At 46.8% G+C, this 19,265-nt stretch overlaps 1 protein-coding gene across 1 annotated transcript in view; it reads right to left on the bottom strand.

Annotated features, from left to right (window-relative positions):
* BMAL2 (basic helix-loop-helix ARNT like 2) overlaps positions 1–9,740 on the bottom strand; it is a 178,846-nt gene extending 169,106 nt beyond the window's left edge. Inside the window, exon 1 of the mRNA XM_069628097.1 lies at positions 9,565–9,740. Within this exon, the coding sequence (XP_069484198.1) occupies positions 9,565–9,607 (43 nt within the window). The 5' untranslated portion in view covers positions 9,608–9,740. The remainder of the gene's footprint in view (positions 1–9,564) is intronic.
* Between the last annotated feature and the right edge of the window lie 9,525 nt (positions 9,741–19,265).

Raw genomic sequence — 19,265 nt, 5'->3', positions numbered from 1 at the left:
CGAAACTGCCCGGCGCAAGGCACCACGTGCGGAGCATGCGGCAGGAAGGATCACTACGCGAAAGTGTGCAGATCTGTGAACACGCCACTGCAGCCTCCACAAGGATCCCAGGAAAAAGGGTCATCGAAAAAAAAGAAACAAGCCAGCGCGAGGAGGGTAGCGGTAGTCAACTCCTCGACAGAAGAAGAAGGGGATGACCTCTCAGCCCTACGACAAACAGCAGGCACTGAGAACGAAGGAAAGGGCCGAAAGGTGTACTTAGTATCGACACTAAACCAAGGGCCAGCAGCGTCGAAAAGAACCGCCAGGCGACGAAAATGCATGGTCAACATACAAGGCCAGGACATACAAATGACCATTGACACGGGGGCCTCGGTAAACGTCATGCCAACCACCGTTTTTCAAACCCTCGCACCACGACCCGAGCTAAAATCCACAGACACTCGGTTGTTTGCCTACGGCAGTCGGAAACCTCTACCAGTCATCGGGAGGTTCTGCACCACTCTTGGGCATGGCGAACAGAAATTATGGTCGAAAATCTATGTTGTCAAGGCGGGAATTGAAAGCCTGCTGAGCGGTGATGCGGCTGAAGACCTGGGCGTGGTCAAATTCATATGCCACGTTGACGACACATCCGAGGTTGAGAACTTCCTCAGGCAACACCCCAAGCTACAAAGGGGGATAGGCTGTCTCAAAGGAAAGACCATCAAACTACATATTGATCAATCAGTGCAACCACGTGCTGTAAGACACCGAAGGACACCCTTCCACATGAGGGAACAAGTTGAGAAGGAGCTAAGGTCGCTCGAAGCCGCTGGTATTATTGAAGAAGTCACGGGACCAACACCGTGGGTTTCCCCGATGGTAGTCACCCGGAAGCCCAAACAGCCAGGAAAAGTTCGGATCTGCATTGACATGCGCCTGCCCAATGCTGCCATCAAAAGAGAGCGACACATAACGCCTACAATTGACGAAATCATCACTGACCTCACTGGATCGTGTGTGTTCTCGAAGGTAGACCTAAAGGCGGGGTACCACCAGCTGAAGCTACACAGAGAGTCGCGCTATATCACCACGTTCTCAACCCACCTAGGTCTGAGGAGGTACAAGCGCCTGAGTTTCGGCATATCGTCGGCCGCGGAGGTTTTTCAACAGACCATCCAGGAGGTCATCAGAGGCATACCAGGGGTATTGAACGTGAGCGATGACATCCTAATATATGCACCGGACACCAAGGAACACATCATGAGACTCAAAACACTACTGGGCAGGCTGGAAAGCGCCGGACTCACAATCCATCGAGAGAAGTGCGAATTCCTAAAACCGGAAATAACTTTTTTTGGATACAGGTTCGACCGCACCGGCATATCACCTGATCCCCAGAAAGTGGCGGACATACAAGCTGCCAGCCCCCCCACGACTCCCACCGAGGTGCGCAGTTTCCTGGGAATGGCCACCTACTGTGGCAGATTCATTCGGAACTTAGCAACCCTATCCGAACCGCTGCGGGAACTAACAAAGGCCAGCACCAAATGGGACTGGGGGCCCGAATGCCAGCAAGCCTTTGAGAGCATAAAAGACTCCCTGTCGACTGATACCAAGATGGCCTACTACGACACGGACCTCACGACCGAACTATTTGTGGATGCCAGCCCTGTCGGACTTGGAGCAATCCTGATGCAGGTCACGAAGGAGGGTACCAAAAGGTCAATTGCATATGCATCCAGGGCGCTCACAGCAACTGAACAAAGGTACTCCCATATAGAAAAGGAGGCCATCGCCGTTCTATGGGGGTGTCGACACTTCCACATGTACCTATACGGGCGTAAGTTCACGGCGATCACCGACCACAAGCCCCTACTACCAAGCTTCATTGGGTCATCGGCACACCCACCAGCCAGAATCACCAAGTGGTTACTACACCTCCAGCAATATGATTTCGAACTTGTCTACCAACCGGGCAGTGGCAACCCCTCGGACTTCCTGTCGAGACACCCACGTCCAGCCACCCAGCAGGAAGTGCTAGTCGCCGAAGAAACGGAGGAGCACATTTGTCAAGTAGTCCACACCATGAGGCCCAAGGCAATAAACATTGAGGACATTGCAACAGAAACCCAGAATGACCCCTGTTGCGATCTGGTAAAAGATGCCATCATGTCAGGCAACTGGAAAGACTTCATGTCGCACACACGCAACAGAACCGAGGGGGCCAAGGAGTTCCTAGCAGGCATGTTCACGGTTCGGCAAGACCTCTCAATCACGGAGGGAGGGCTCCTGCTAAGGGGTGACCGCATCATCATACCCCCGAGGCTGCAGGACAGGATAGTGGCTCTAGCGCATGAAGGACACCAAGGGCTGGCAAGAACAAAGGCACGGATCAGACACAGGGTATGGTTCCCTCACATCGACGATCGTGTTGAGGACCTAGTGAACACATGTCTACCCTGCCAAATAACGAGTGGACCACCGGACCCAGAACCAATCCTATCGGCCGAGCGTGGCCGAGCACGATGGGAAGCCATCAGCATTGACTTTTGCAAAATCAGAGAGGGTCTACATCTACTGGTGGCAATCGATGACCACTCACGCTATCCAGAGGTCGAGATAGTGGAGTCCACCGCCGCGGAAGTGGTCATCCCGGCAATAGAAAAGATGTTTGCCACCCATGGCCTGCCCACGACCATTAAAAGTGACAATGGACCCCCATTCACAGGGGAGGAATTCAGGTCATACCTACAGGAACTGGGCATTAAATATCACCACATCATGCCAAGGTGGCCACAAGCGAATGGGGACGTCGAGCGATTCATGAGGACCATCAACAAGGTACTCCGAGTATCAAAGGCAAACGCCAGCCCGTGGAGGGTCGACCTATTCCGGTTCCTAAGGAACTATCGGGTCACCCCCCACAGTACCACGGGCATACCACCTGCTGACCTTATGTTCGGAACTATCATCAACTCGTCGATCCCCCATCATCCAAGCAGAACCCCTGACGACGTCGACCATGCACGCGTGGAAACGAGGAGAACACGTGCCAATGCTCACATGAGCACCAAGAGAAGAGCAAGGCCCTCAAACCACAGAGTGGGCGACCAAGTCATCATGTTGCGAAATCCCACGAAATCCAAGTTAGACACCAGGTATGAGGAACTGCCATGGACTATCAGCAACCGGCGTGGGACCATGATAACTGTCACACGGGGAGGTCGGGAAGTAACAAGGAACGCCTCCTGGTTCAAGCCTGTGCCCCAGCACCTCTGGACGGACTGCGAGGGGCCTCACGACGACAATGAGCAACAAGGCAGCGACGTGCCGGCGCCAGACCCCGAGGAGGAACACACAGGGGATTGCAGCTGGCAATCACCGAGACTGCCCGGCAGTGAGGACACATGCAGCGAAGGTGAGCAGACTTACGAACCGAGCGGGGACAGCCCCCACGCGAAGCGGTACAGTCTGAGAAAGACCACGAGACCGCCTACGAGGCTGAATGACTATGTATGCTAAGCCAACAGCAATGGCAGGAGTTTATAGTTGAGCATATTGCTTATGTTTGTTTTGTTAGGTTATTTTGAAATAAAGGAGGAATGTTATATCCGCCCTACGTCCCGCAGCGCGGTGACGTAGGGCAGCTTAATAAAAGCCCCGCCCCCTCGAGTGGGGAGCAGTTCCGGGCAAAGCGAAACCAGCGTGTGCGTGTGTTCCTTTTCAGCGCTCCTGCCCAGGCCGCGCTCCAGCCCACGCGGCCTCCTGGACCGGAGCCAGCCCCTTCGTGCTGGGCCTCCGGAGAACACAACAAACACCTAAAAACACTTCTTAAAAACAGATATACCCGCCTCAATATCAATGTCTAAGATAAGTTGATAGCTTTCCAGGAGATGCATGGTGTGATTTCCAAGACCCGAAAACTGTGTGATTTTATATGGCCGAAATACACGTGAAAAGGTTTCCTCAAGGCCCGAGCTTAGTAAACACACAAGACATCGCCATTAAAGAGGAGAGCAGTCGAAAGGAAACTGGAATAATGTGTGAACTAAACTTGGCAGGGCCCAGGGTCTGTCTGGGAAATATGTCATTCAGGTGCCGGGGTGAAGCCAGCCCAGGGATGGCAAGTGCAGGGTTTGACCTACTTTCAGATAATGGCAGGTGGCGTGGCCTTCAATGTCATTGTTACACTAACACACCAGTCACGTGAGTCATGGAGGGCAAACAAGACCTTGCGTGCTGTGGTTCCTCCTAGGCACCGCGGCAACCCCAGTCCGTTCCTTTCCATGCGTTGTTTCATGTAAAAACGAGACTTACTACTCGTAAAAGGTACTAAATGCATGTATAGCAGAGGGCGCCTCACTAAATCACGCGATACTCGCAGGGACACACGATGGGGTGAAAGTTAGTGACGCAGAGGGAGACTCGATGGCACCATTCCTGAAAAGGTATAGTGCCAAGTTGTCCTTCAGTCCGCCATTTCTGTGGTCAGATTTTCTAAGTTTCTGTCAATCTTGATAGTACTGTTGTACAACAGCGGTGTGTGTGGAGGAGCGGCAAGGCGCCACTAGGTCAGGGGCTTTGTATTCAGGGAGAGTGGTGAGTGTGGAGGGTGCGAGCCGGGTGGGGAAGGGGCCAGAGAGGGAGTGGTGGCAAAAGGGTAGGTGGGGGGGGGAGAAGAGAGAGAAAGAGAGAGAGAGAGAGAGAGAGAGAGAGAGAATATTTGTTGAAGGATGCGTAATGAGTGAAGCAACAGGGGGCGCATCTCAGTAGTTGTAGGGAGATGACAAGGAGAGGGGGGGCTACATAAGTCACTATTTGAAACATAAGGAACTGGCGGGATGCGAGGATGATGTTGGGGTGCTGTTCCCACAAATCCAGTTGATGACATTTCGTGTGCAGTCTTTCCCTCCACTGATTTTTACCTCAAGCTGGCCCCACTCAGCCGGCCAACTGTACCTTTCTTGTACGGAAGAAATTAATAATCAGACATGTTTTGTAGAATTGCCTCCTTTATGCAAAAGCAAAGCATTGTCTGCAAAAAAACAAAGATGCTTAATTTGGCAGTACAAAACAGCTGAGGACGGTTTAGTTGCCTCAAAACAAGCGCTCCGTATGTCATCTGTGGGGTTGCCAAGTAGCCATCATGGGCATGGAAACTAAGGGGCGAGCATAGTACACAGTGTATAACTATTTACGAATGTCTGGTATCTTATATGAGTTTCAGCTGCTTGGTCATAGGTAGAAGCGCTTCAATCAGGGACAACATCAGGACCTTTCAACCTTTTCAGTTGAAAGGGGCCTCATGCCTGGGGGACCCCAGCAACTGCCCCCAAGTTACCAGTCAACAGCCACAAGCCTTGTAACACAGCAATATATTCCTTTATTTGTTTCGTTTTGGGGCTTTAAATCAGTGGTAGAAGTGTACCAAAAAAAATAGTGGAACTGGGACTCCAGCGGGGACACCCTAGGCAGGAGGGCAGCAATGCGCAACACATTCTTCTAGGGTTGTAGCCATGCTGGTTGACAGCCAACTGAGTTGAAACCGATTTCAATTTAGCAGCAACTGCAACAGGGTGGTAAAGTGGAGTAGTGTGCTTTAACTTCACCAAGAGCAGTTCCAGAATGGTGAAAATGGTTGCAAAAAGTAGTGGAACTGTTAACAGTAAAAAAATAAAAGTAGTGGAATGCCGCTCCCGACAGTTCCCGCTCACTTCGACCAATGCTTTAAATTTGAGTTTTGCAGCGCTCACCTTATAGGCTACCTTGGCTGGATCGCTTTCCGGCACCACTTCCCTCTACAGAAGTGTTATCACCTTGTTGCCTTTTAAGATCACTCCCTCCACAACAGCCCCTTGCTGACAAAGAAGGATTTATAGCTTTTCAGTGGGAATTTAGTGTTTCAGCTCCCTGCTGGCTGGCCGTCTCGTGATAATCAGTGACTATTAACCTTATCTTTGTCTCCATTTTAATGTAAGCACTCTACAGGTGTCCCAGGCTGTTCTCCGCTATAAGCAGGGGGGGGGGGGCAACCATCATGTTTAAATGGGCCCTGTGAAAATGTCAAGCAGGCTTGGCTTCAATAGATTGAATACAACCGCCTATATTTTATGGCGAATATGTGAAGTGAATCGCAAAACTTCTAACAGAGGGAAAGGGTATGTTATTTGTTCAGCTTTTGTAACAATTCTATATTATTGTGGTATTCTTTTGAAGGTGTTTAAAGGATGTTGCATCCGAATAAACTTATTTATTGAATCACTCCAATGTACCAAAGAAAGTTGCTGTGTTGTGGAAATTACACCAATAAACATAATATTTGGTATTCAAGTACTGTCAGTGATAGACTAATTCACAAAAGCGTTTCAGATTGTCCCAGAAGGATAGCTCAGCGGCAACGTGCTCGCCTTGGAAACAAGGCGACACGAAGCAACACAGGTTCGATCCGCGGGTCAGTGCTTAGAAACCTCTGGGTATTAAGCGCGTTATAAATACGCAACTAAGAAATTCCTGTAAAAGCGCCTCGATGCCCCTGGGCTGTGTGAGCGCTTTAAAAATGCAAATAAATAAATAATAATGGCGCAATCCCATTGACAAAAAAATCAGACCTTAAATACCTCCTCCAGTCGCTGTTGTGTCTGCTTCAAGAAGCAACATGAATGCTTTCTCGGGTTGTTAGTGTGTGAAAGATGCACCCTGCACTGAAACACCCGGCAGTGTGCACAGGCCGGACTCTAGGGTCCCGATTCATGGAAAATGAACTTTGCACTGACTTCGCCCTGCAAAAATACTTTGCACGGTTCCATTAATCGTGGTTTGTGTCAGCAGTGCAAAGTCACTTTGAACAGTGCAAAAGATTTTATTCTAGGTGTCTTGAGCAGAGGTGAGATGAAGTTTTGGGATGGGAGGCGACGCACTCAGGAGTCAGGGCAGACACGTCTAGAGGTGCTGGGGTGAGACGAGGACGCTGTTGTCATCCTCCTGGGCGTGCCGCCCTACGAAGGAGGGCATTTGCCAAGACTGACTGTGGCTAAAACGCGTTTGGCATGGGGAATTATCCCTGCATGATTAAGAGGGCAGGCGCACAACACTATGCGGCTAATTGGGCTTGTTTTCTCCACGCAAAGTCTGGCCATTGCTGAAGGGACCGGCTCACCTCAGGAACGGTCACGGCAAGGACGAAATCCGGATGACAAACAGCGCCAGCGCCTTAACAAGGTCCTCACAATTACTTTAGTTGCACATTTCTGTTGTTGTAAGCACTGCCTCTCTTATGCCTGCTGGGCAATTGCCACTATGACGGTGCTTTCCCAAATGAAGACCCCACACATCTCCAGTTACCCACCAGCTACCTACGGGCTTGGTGCGCATTACTAAATCAATAAACCACATCTGGGTCCGCTTCTAAAACATTTAAAGTGAGCAACATAGCCAGTGCCTGTATACCCTACATTAACAAGGCCAAAGAATGTAATTATTATGTTCCCTATAACTTTGTGTAACCCATGCTGTACCGTTCCGTTGCGCCGGGATACCTGTGGGTCTGGCCGCTATACAAATAAAATAAATAAAAATGAAAGCTCCCTTTTAAAAGTGTGTTTATATCCATTACGTCTACTAGCGTGACATAGAAAAGAGGGCTTGTTTTTATGTGGAAAGTCAAATGTTCTTAACATCATCCATAACAGCAAGCTGGAAGTTTGCAACAAAAAAACTCCATTCGCAAGTGACCTTATTGCACTGTGTGTGTGTGTGTGTATGTGTATGTGTGTGTGGGCGTGCATCTGTGTGTCTTAAAGCCTACTGTGGTATAAAACAGGACGCTTTTCAGGCTTGCAATATGGGGCCTGTAATTTTCTATTCCAGGTTTGGCAAAAAAGGTCCTATTGTATTCTTTTAGCTTTAAATGCTTCTGGAAGGATCCATATTGTCAAGTTTCTCTGCTATATGATTTGAGTATTTTGAAAGTAACCACTATAATACAGTGTTACTGTAGTTCTAAAAAGTCAAAACTTTAATACTTGCAGCAAGTAAAGCTTGGAAATTATGTGTTGAAGTTCCTAAATTGCAGAATGGGTTAAATTCCTGGCTTCACTGCTCAACCAAAGTGTGTGACCCTGGGCAGATACATTAATTTGCGTAGAGCGTTGTGCTTGTGTATCTGTGCGTGTTAGGGCTGTGTTTAGAGAAACTTAATGTACAGAAGTGTCTTTGGGTGGTGAAAATTCCATTGTGTAACCAGTGTTGTTGCAGTGCTGTGGTGGTGTGTTGAGATGTGTTGTTGGTTAAGATTGTAATTGGTTATTTATTCCCAGAGGTTTCTAAGCGTGGACCAGGAATCGAACCAATGTTGTTCTGCATCGTCTTACTTCCAAGGCGAGCGCGTTGCCCCTGAGCTATCCTCCTGACACAGATGGGAGGTAAAATGTTTTTAGAGGTGGTTATTGTTACCATACGCTAAACAAAACACTCAATAACAGCTGGGCACAGCCTGTTTCACTTTGAAAACATGACGGTTGCATTTACTGTTTATATCCACACAGAAACTTCTTTCTCCAGCTTTTATGCCTTGATATGCCATATATATGCTACGTCAGAGTAAGTGATTGTATGTCAGGTGGCAGTATGCCATGGCACACATTTGAGGCCCAATGTTTCCTTTCAAATGCCCAGCAACTCCTTAATTATTGCCCACTGCCAGAGGCTTTGGTGGGGAGGGCGAGCAGGCTAGCGCCCCAGGTCTATTGGTTGTAGCCCTGGATAGAAGCTCAGGGGTTACAACCAAAAGACTAGATAACACCTAGTACCACATTAGCGTAGCCCCGGATCTTTTCCAGACCTAGCAACACCCCTGCCCACTGGCACCACCACAAAGATACTAGAACTGTAGGACCGCTGGGTCCTGCATGGGATTATGGTACAATAAGGCTGGACATGCATCCTAAACTAGCAACTGGCAAATCACACACCACATCACAACAAGAGCATCGGTATGCTGACCGGTGCCATTCAAAATCGGCATTTTGTGTTGAAATTCTGACGTGTTTGGGCAATATCGCTGGGCCAATGTGCTTTAAATTGCAGCATCTGACACAAGTCCCCACAAACAGTCCTTGAGGGGAAGGGAAACGACCACATGCAACAAAGTTTGCCCGACCACACAGTCTCTGTGGGTAGGGCACCCGATACCCACAAAATATACACCACGGCCTCTCCTACCCTCAGGTACCCACCACCGTCATCTAGTTATCGCAGGTATCTGGCACCATCTTTCTCGCAGCTGCCCACCACACTTCGGTTGCCCATTATTCCACCCTAGTTTAGGTGCCCTATCCTCACTGATGCCCTCTGTGGCATGCACCTCCGCTACCCATCAGCAATTATCCAATATCCACCACTCGTTATCCAACTCAGAAGCCCATCCCTTCTGCCTAATGATGCTGCCCACATTCTCACGTACCCAACAGCCTCGGCTTTGCATAGTGTCTATCACTTGCCCAAGCCACTCTCTGCCACCCTGGTCCCCAGCAGCAGCACCCCCTGTGCATGTCACGGGGGGACTTGGGGGAAGAGTCCTACCTGCCGTCTCGGCTCCCGCCGTGTCGGTGCCAGGCAGAGACATGGATCAAGGCTCTGCACTTCTGCTGCACTTGCGCGGCTCCCGCCGCACACGACCCGCGGGCTCGCGCTGACTGACACCGCCGTGCGCACAGGTGGCTATGAGAGCCACTAATGATGCTGCTACTGCTGCCCGGCTCGCGGCGGGGCATTGGAGGATGCCCCGCCCCCTGGAGGAGTTCGGCCTGCGTCATTGCCACGCCCACGTGCTCCGGGCTGAATGAAACAGAGCCTCCCTGTTAATGGGACCTGTTAGGCCTGAGAGCCTGACGCAATGAAAACACAGGGCGGGCCGTGCGCGGCGGCCATGTTAAGGTCAGGCAGGACTATGTTTTACATGGGGAGGTTGTACGTTGTAGTGCTCGAGAGAGCAGCCAAATATTCTCTCATTGGTACACGTGGGGCACTCGGCTCGACACCGCTCAAACTACTACTTGTATTTGAAGTGCCTGTTGAGCGTGAGTACAAGTCCAAAGGAGTTCGAGCGACGTCCCATGATGGTTTCTATGGCAACAGCAATGCTCATCTCATCTACTGGCGTGTCTTTTATCTACAGCGGGCGTGTCTTTTACGTGCTTTGCCCCGGACACCCAATCTACTGGGAAAGAGATCAAAACACGACATGAACCGTGGAATGTGCTCCAAATAACAAAAAAATGACGCGACTATAAAAATGAACAGGGGAGCGCAATTCAGCCAAAAAGCAATTGCTATTTGTTGTGGCCTCAAAGGACGACAGGACGCCCAAGGTAGTTGCAACTGCTTTTATTCAATAACAGAACGTGGGGTAGCTATAGTCCAGGAGATGGGACAGAGCGGGTACTCACAGTCTGGGCTGGGCTTTCCAGTTAACCGCAGTGAAAGCGGGGTGTGCAGTTGACTGCACACTGTGCACTTCCAGGGCCCCCAGGAGGCCTCTTGTGGCATTGGAATTACGCCCTGGAAGTGAGCTGGTATTGACTTGGGCCTTCAGTCACATTGGCTCCTCATAAGGAGCAGCGCTGTCCAGCCCGACTTGTCTGGCACTCCACCAGCCTCCTACTGGCGCCAAGAGTTCCCGCTCGCGGAGCGCGGGTCCACGAGATCACGTTGGGACGAGATCTCGCAAGACCGCGATCACGTGATGCCCCCACACTATTCTATAACATAATCGGGCAGATATGGTTCTTAAATATTTTAATGGCTCGCTCAGTCACTTTAATACAATTGTAGGACAGTACGTTTGTTTGAAATGCAGGATTTTTGACGAAATAAAAGCTTCATATAGTGGACCTAATTCACAAAACTTTCTTCAAAGGCATTTTCCCATTGAAAAACGCTCTGAGAGTCAATCGGGCCCCAATAAAGGTGCGGGCGCACAGAGGATACTATGCTTTTATTGTATGTGAAGTAGCTCCTCCGCTCCGATTGTGTTGTAATGTATGTCTGAGTGCTGGTGAAATCACTGACTCTGGAATGCTGCGATGTCAGTGTAATGTAGAGTGCTGTGGTGTTGTGATCTTACTGAGGTTCTAACTGGACTATTTTAGCAAATTGTATCTGGATTGCCTGGAAACTTGTTTGATTATTGGCTACTATAGCAAAATCTCATTTAGAGTGCCCAAGAACTTGCTACATTTTGGACTATTTTAGCAAATTATATCTGGATTGCCTAAATATTTTAGCAAATTGTACCTAGATTTCCTGAAACTTGCTTACCTGCCTGCTTATTTGCTACAATAGCAAAATCGCATCTAGACTAAGAACCTGCTATATTTCCATAGTAATAGCCTGGCATAATGTCAAGACTATGCAGCATCTATTGTATAATAGCTGTGTCTACATTCCTTGTCACTAGCAACCAGGACTGCCACAGTGGACTCCCCCTATGTGAGTCAGCATTTATCCTACCAAATATGTCAGCATTTATCCTACCAAATATGTAAAATTTAAGTAACAACTCTGACCACGTCGGCTCAAAGCACCATGTTTTACCAGGACCAGGAGCCTATGCCTCCCAGCCTAGCTCAACCAATGACAGAAATAACAAATTACGTGCCAGACTCAACAAATTACACAAGCTGCCCAGAAGACTTCTCCCTTTTACTAAACGTGAAATGAAATACCAACATAGTAGGGAATGTAATGCTCCTAATCACCCTCCTGCCCCTTTAGCCACAACAAATTCCCAAATCATTAATCTTAAACCTAAGCCTAGTACTAGAAGCTTACCATACTTCGTACAAACCAAAGTGGAAACGGAAGCTCATTCCTACAAAGGAGATGTAAGATCACTAGTTGCCCACGCCCTTGATATAGCCGACCTAATCACTGAAGCCAACTTTACTTCATTGCCATAACCGAGACCTGGCTACATAACGCGGCAGGGCCATCATTTATGCTGGCCATCCCTGACGGCTATACTATAACTAGGCAAGACCGAGAGGGCTCCCGTGTAGGTGGCATTGCCTTCATATCCAAAACAAACTTATCGCTAAGGCTAGCCCCTATCCAAACCTTGCAATCCTGCAAAGCCCTCACCGTTAAACTCCCTATAAACAACACCCAATCACTAACCATTCACCTTATTTACAGACCACCGGGCCCGCTTGGGACCTTTGAGGAGGATCGGCACAGCTTATTATCCAATAATGTTAAAACTACTTCACAACTGCTGGTACTAGGGGACTTTAGCCTAGGATTTAATGACCGTGCACGCATCGACCATTGCTAATACTCTTAACTCACTTGGACCATCCCAAAAAGTTAACACTCCTACCCACTTGAAGGGTATAATATTAGATTGGGTCGCCGACTCCAACTGCACAGCTGCCATCCCTTCCATTTCGCCATTACCCTGGACCAACCACTCACTGGTGTCCTTTAATCTCCTAACCACCCGACCATCTACCATAGCCCTACCCACGGCACCATCCTGCCCTACCAGAAACAAAAAGAACATGACAGCGGACAATATCATTCCCGCTATTCTCCCAACTCTAAATGCACTGCCGGACAACTTAGACCCTAGTGCACTAGTTCACGAATACAATAAAATCATGCTTGACACTATGGATAAAAATTGCCCCACTTAAACTGCGAACAATCAAACCCAAGGCCCATTTAAATAAATGGTTCACGCCTGAACTTAAGGCCTGACGCCTTACTAAGAGAAAAAGTGAATCGACCTGGAAACTATGCCCAACTGATGAGAATAAGGCTAACTTAACCTCTATCTCTCGCCACTATAAACATGAAGTATGCCTGGCAAAGCAAAACTCCTACAATGATCGCATTGCCAACTCTAATTCGAGTATGAAGGAACTTTTTTCCATACTGAAAGAACTTGAGTCACCTATTGCCACACCAGACACTTGTACTAAGGATCAGACCTGGTGTGCAGCTATCCAACACGCATTAGCAAATAAAATAAACACTCTCCAAAATAAAATCCAACTAAAAAAAGACTCGCTAAACCTTCCTAATCAGCCTCAGTCAACGCCAAATGTTATCCTCAACGACCAAACTAACAAATTCTCCTTCACCAAAACTACTACAATAGAGGGAGAGAAAATCATCCTCTCCCTTAAACTCTCTAATTTTAAAGGTGATATTTGCCCAGCACAGATAATAAAAGACGCTGCCAGAGATTTATCTCCTTCCATTTCCAAACTCATTAATGCCTCCTTCTCTACAGGCAATATCCCCGCCAACTTAAAACAATCCTGGGTGCTCCCGATTCTCAAGAAGCAGACATTAGACCCCCTTATCCCCACCAACTATCGCCCAATTACCACGGTACCATTTCTATTGAAGATACTGGACAAAGTGGCCTACATACAAATTCAAAAACACCTTGAACTACATAAGTTACTGGGAGCTAGATAATCCGGCTTCCGTCCATTACATGGAACCGAAACAGCCCTCATTGATTTAAAGACCCAAATAGATGAACTGAGAGATCAAGGAAAGACCGCACTCCTCCTCTTACTTGATCTCTCAGCTGCATTTGATCTTGTGGACCACAAGGTCCTCTGTAGATATTTGGACTCTGCTGCTCACTTCTCCACACAGGCTATCAGATGGATAGAATCCTTTCTGAGCGAGAGAACTATGCACGTTTTTTCCCCTTCGGCAGCAGCAGACCCTACACCGATCACATGTGGAATCCCCCAGGGCTCCTGTGTCTCCCCAACCTTATACAATATATTCACCAAACCTCTTTTCGATGATTTGGACCATCTAGGTATCACCTACACTAACTATGAAGATGATACACAGATTCTGCTCCTGCTTTCTGGGGATCATGGTATGGACAGGGAGCTGGTGAAGAGTGTATCTTATCATTCAGGCATGGATGGCATCTCATGGACTATGCCTGAATGATGATAAGACAGAGCTGATAATTCTGGGCACACAGGCCAATATCAACAAATTAGGCCCCGACTACTCCGCGTTCAGTATAGACGGCAATGTCATTAAGTTCTCTAGGGAAGTAAAAACGCTTGGTTTTTACCTTGATTCTACCATGTCATTCACTAAACAGGTCAACTCTTTAGCATCAACCACAGCCTATACCTGTAAATTAATAAGAGCAGGTAAACCCTTCCTATCCAATCATAGTTGTATGATCCTGGCGAGAGCCTTAATACTTTCCTGACTCAACTACTGCAATGCCCTTTACAGTGGCGCCAACAAAACCTTTACCCAAAGGCTTCAAACTCTACAAAGCAATGCCCTTAGAGCTGCACTTGGCATAAATAAAAGGGAGCATATCTCCTCTATTAGACGCCAACACAAATGGCTCTCTACTGATGACAAAATCCATCTAAAAATGATCTCCCTGACTCACAAAGCTCTCAATAATGCGGCTCCTAGCTAATTGATGGATAAAATAAAGAGAAAAATGTCTAGTAGACCGACAAGAACTGTCAACTCCAACTGTCTGGTAGTACCAAGATTTAAACTTGCCAATATTGGCGGCATCAGTTTCCCTGTGATAGCTGCCAAACTGTGGAATGCTTTGCCACATAACCTGAGAGTAGACCAACCATTCTTACATTTTAGAAGGAACTTTATCAAACACATCAACTCTAATAATTTGTAGTCACCCCTTAGATGCCTCTGTATCCTTAGTCTAACTGGACTGTATATATGTATTATTTGAAGTCAATCAACATTTGTATATAACCTAAATACAGATTGTAAACCATTCTGCATCCTGTATATTAATTGTTTTTAACCATTTGCCTATACCGCATCAGTGTAAATATGTAAACTGTACATCTCTGCACCATTGTAAATTCCAGATTCTTGTAACATTGTAAGCTTTGCATATTGTTTTTCTGCTGCGCATGGTTACCTTTGGGTCTGGCGCGCATTATAAATTAATAAACAAACAAACTGTTACAGTTGGAGTGTAAGCTGGCATTTAGGGCGACATGCCAGTGTCTTCCTGGCAACTATCATACTAATAAACCTACAATTAACTTACCTGCTGGTCCGGGTTGTTGGTTTATGGTACCATGTTATTTCACTGGCAACGAGGATGGGATCCTGTCGAGGAGGGGGCAGCAGTTAAGTCCAGGAGCATCTCCCTCCATGTATCCACGTCCCATGGGTGAAGCCAGTTGTGTCAGCTCCTGGTTTTCTGGTCTGGAAACTGTGTTTCAGCAGGCCGGGTGGTGCCGAGGGCCCAGGAGCGGAGCTGAACGGCACACAGTTCCATGTGCAGAGTAGGGGGGGTACCGTGAGGAAGGTACTCTTGCAGTCCCAGTGGTGCTCAGAGCGTGAGTTCATCGTGCCTTGAAGTGGGGCTGAACGGCACACATTTTGGTGTGAGGAGGAGGAGGATGCTTTTGGTAATAGTCACTTCTGATATATTGTTTGGCCTTTGTGATCCATTGATGACCTTAATGAGCCAGGCCTATTATGCAATCTCTCAATTTCCTTGGTGCTTTCATTATATCGCCTCTCTTAGCCACCAAATGACCTTCTTGGTACAGTTCACCCTAAACTTGCCAGCTGGCCCCCAAACCAGTTTCTTTCACATGTGTCCTACTCCAGTTGCATCTTTGTAACATTTCCTTTCATTTGTCAATTCCTCATCAACTGCCATGACATCATGCCAATTCTAGTCTGGCATTTTATATTTTATAACCATCATGATCTTGGCTCCTTTCTCCTCTTTGTTTTGCTCATCACTGTTTGTCAAACATGACAGACAATCAGCCGGGCAATTCTTAATCCCAAGGGATATACTTTGTTAGAATGGCAAGCTCTTGCAATTCAACTATAATGATGGACTACTTACATATATAACCTGATAAATCACCCAGTGGAAAAGTAGGAAAGAGAGGGTCCCTGAAATGCCCCTCCTCACCCCCATGAAAATGACAGCCAGAAGAGTCAAGAACACACAAAGCAACTCACTGTTTGGCCCGCCCCCAGGAGGGCCAGTGACATCCACATATGCAAACAGATATTCTCTTAGACAGCCATTCAAACCTTATCCAGTAAATGTCTTTCATGGGTCCAAATGCCTCGATGTATCAGATTGACTAACAACGAAAACCATTGGGCGGATGTAATTAGTGACACCATGACATAGCAACGTTAGTCATGAAGCAAACTCGCAGCCATGCACGAAGATATACGGACACACATGTGCTCACACAAAGAACATGCGTACACAGTTCTGTAGATAGAGGACAGATACATCTACATACTGTCAATAGCTTTTATTATTTTTCTCATTCGCAAAGTGCAGAAAACCTGAATGCAAAGCAAAAGAAGAGATGCAGAACAAGCTTGCAGACACTTAATGGTCCAACACGGGCGTAGGAGCGGTAAGTCCGGGAGATTTCAAATGTCCTGTATGATCCCTGTCTGTTTGTGTAATAAACAACAGTTTTAACTAGCGTTGGCTGAGTCCTCCATCTGTGCACTGGTAGAGGGTTCATTGGGCCCTGACAACAGGAACAGTAAGCTCGTAGTGTGACCCCAGTTCCTCTGGTATACCTAACCCAACAATAGACACTGTGCAGGAATACATATTTATCTAACTGACAGAGCTGGGAGACAGAATTTCAAAACAGCCCTGTAAACTGAACTGGTTGAAAAGTTCTAGACTGCACCCATGACAGGCTACAATATTTATACAATTTAGACACACATTGACATAATGCACATTAATTACATTTTGGGGCAGGTCAAAAGAAAGGGATTGGAGGAACATTATTAGACCCCTATGTTATTCCATAGTCTGGAACACCTCTATTGGACAGACATTTCTTGAAACAAAACCCTTTAACACCAATTTCATGATAACATGATGCAAAAAGGTTCCCTCCCATAATTATATACATTTTTGCTGACCAGCAGAAACCTCCTTTCTTTAATTGGTTGGCCCATTCCACCATACAAATAGATACTCAGCTACAAATTAACTGTACCGTGTGTTTTGTTTGAAGATAACACAAGCTTCAGCATAACAATGCTTAGGTCAAAAACATTTGTCCCAGCTCTCCTATAGGTTCCCTTCCTCTTTCCAGCTCCTACACTTACCTCCGTCCGCATGCCTGGGGCTAGCTCTGCTTAGAAAAAACTCATGCACCACCGTTGCTGGAAAGTAATTCCTGCTTTGTCATTCTCAATTGCTATTATATTCACTGCCAGAGCTCCTGAAACCTGTCCTATGGAACTGCAGCTGGTGTCTGGCTTAGGACATCTGTGAGGCCGTACTCCCACGAGAAACATTTCCCTTGGCAACAATTAATTAGCTACTCCATGTACTTCGACCTTGGTTAGCTGATCTTCAGCGCTTCGTGTCAGCAGAAACTCAATTTTACTGTGCGCTGTGGCCTCTTAGCCAAAATATAATAATGGCTTCCATCAAGTATGCCTCAAGCATACTCCAAAATGGCTGCACTATGGTTCATTAATACATATAACACTAATCCTTATTATGCTTCTATTTTACTGCTACCATTGCCTCTTACTAAAAGCTCTAATTATGCTTCACCTATACTTATAAATATAAACTATAAGTAAAACCCAATGTGCACATGTGATAAAAAAAAACCCTGCACACATATGCTCTAAAAAATGAAAACCAAACCCGATTATTGCTATGTGGGGGATTATTCTTCGCAATCACCATGCTCTCACACCACTATATGTGTATGCCTTGGAACTGCATCTTCATTGTGTGTTTTCGCACATATATTTCTTTGCGCAGCACTCTGTCTGTCATGTGGCACTCTAGGTGTAATGTGCATGCATCATTACACCATCCTACATGGGACTCCTATGTCACTATGTCATTTTCATAGCTGGTGCATGCGCCACCTTCTTGTGGACAGTAGGTTTATCTCTCTGCACAACTACCCATCTTCCAATCCTGTTTGACACTTTAGCCTAGCCTTTCAATGCTGTAATTTATATCAAGGCCTTGTGATCCATGTGGACCTCAAATGGAATGCCCTAAACAAAAGAGCTGAATTTATGTGTTTCCCACTTGATTGCCAATAACTCCTTCTCGATCATTGTGTATGTCTTCTCTGCTCCTTTTAATAACCTTGAGTCAAATGCAATCGTATATTCTCTGCCCTCTTCCATCTGGGTGAGTGATGCGCCTAGCCCAATGTTACTGGTATCTGTTGTGATCACTGTCTTCCTCCTCTGCTTGTAGTTATCTAGTGCAGAGATCAATCCTAAGACCCTCTTTAGAGCATCAAATGTTATCTTGCAGTCAGTGAAGGTCTCAGTGAAAAAGCATCGATGTATAGACAGGTCACCCTTTAACAATAGCAGCCACAAAGAATTTGTACACAGTATATCATAGATGCAGAGCACACATCAGTAGCCATATGCACAAGTTCCCCATAAAAGACATGGAACTCATGGAAGCAACAGGTAAGGTGCATATACCATATAGATAGGGGATACAGGCACATATTCAAATATAGACTGAGATGAAAAGAGGGGTATGCTGTAAAATGGTGTGGCCATGTGGGTGGCAATAAAGAAGTGGCGTTGTGGTGTGGTGTGTAATATATCAATGGTCACTGTTACCATGTTTTGTAGACCTGATTTAGAAAGTAAACAAATCACATGACAAACCAACATGCCAATATTTAAGAAAGAAATTCTAATAGAAACATTTTTTCAAAAGAAGAATAATTGTGGTCTTCATAAATGAGATTCTAAAACCAAAATACTAAATGTTGTGAGCCTAAAAAACTCAACTGGATAGCTCCGGGGCACAGCGTTCCCCTTGGAAGCAAGACGCCGCAGAGCAATACAGAGTCAGTGCTTAGAAACCTCTGGGTATTAAGTGTGTTATAAATAACCAAATACAATTACTACTATATTACAAAGCTTTAAATACACACAACAAAATAAACTGGGTTATAAAATAACAAAGCAACAAGTATTTACAAAGCACTCCTTCCGTCAAACGGGGTGGGGGGCATCATGGCACTGTCAACACCTGCTTACAATCATTGTGTGACGGCATACTTTTGTATTGCGATTCTTGATGGGAATTACCCCGTGCTTCCCGGAAAGTCTGCAGGCGGCTGCCGTCCCTCCTGCCAGGTCAGGTCTGGCAGGCATGTGCCAGTCCGGTATCAAGAGTGCCATTGGGCTTACCCGCACCGCTGTTACCAGACCGGCACACT

This window comes from Ambystoma mexicanum, chromosome 12, assembly GCF_040938575.1.
Source record: "Ambystoma mexicanum isolate Mex_15411 chromosome 12, UKY_AmexF1_1, whole genome shotgun sequence".
Taxonomy (NCBI): Eukaryota; Metazoa; Chordata; class Amphibia; order Caudata; family Ambystomatidae; genus Ambystoma; species Ambystoma mexicanum.
Note: the sequence above shows the minus strand (reverse complement) of the source record. Positions and strands in the feature narration are given on the sequence as shown.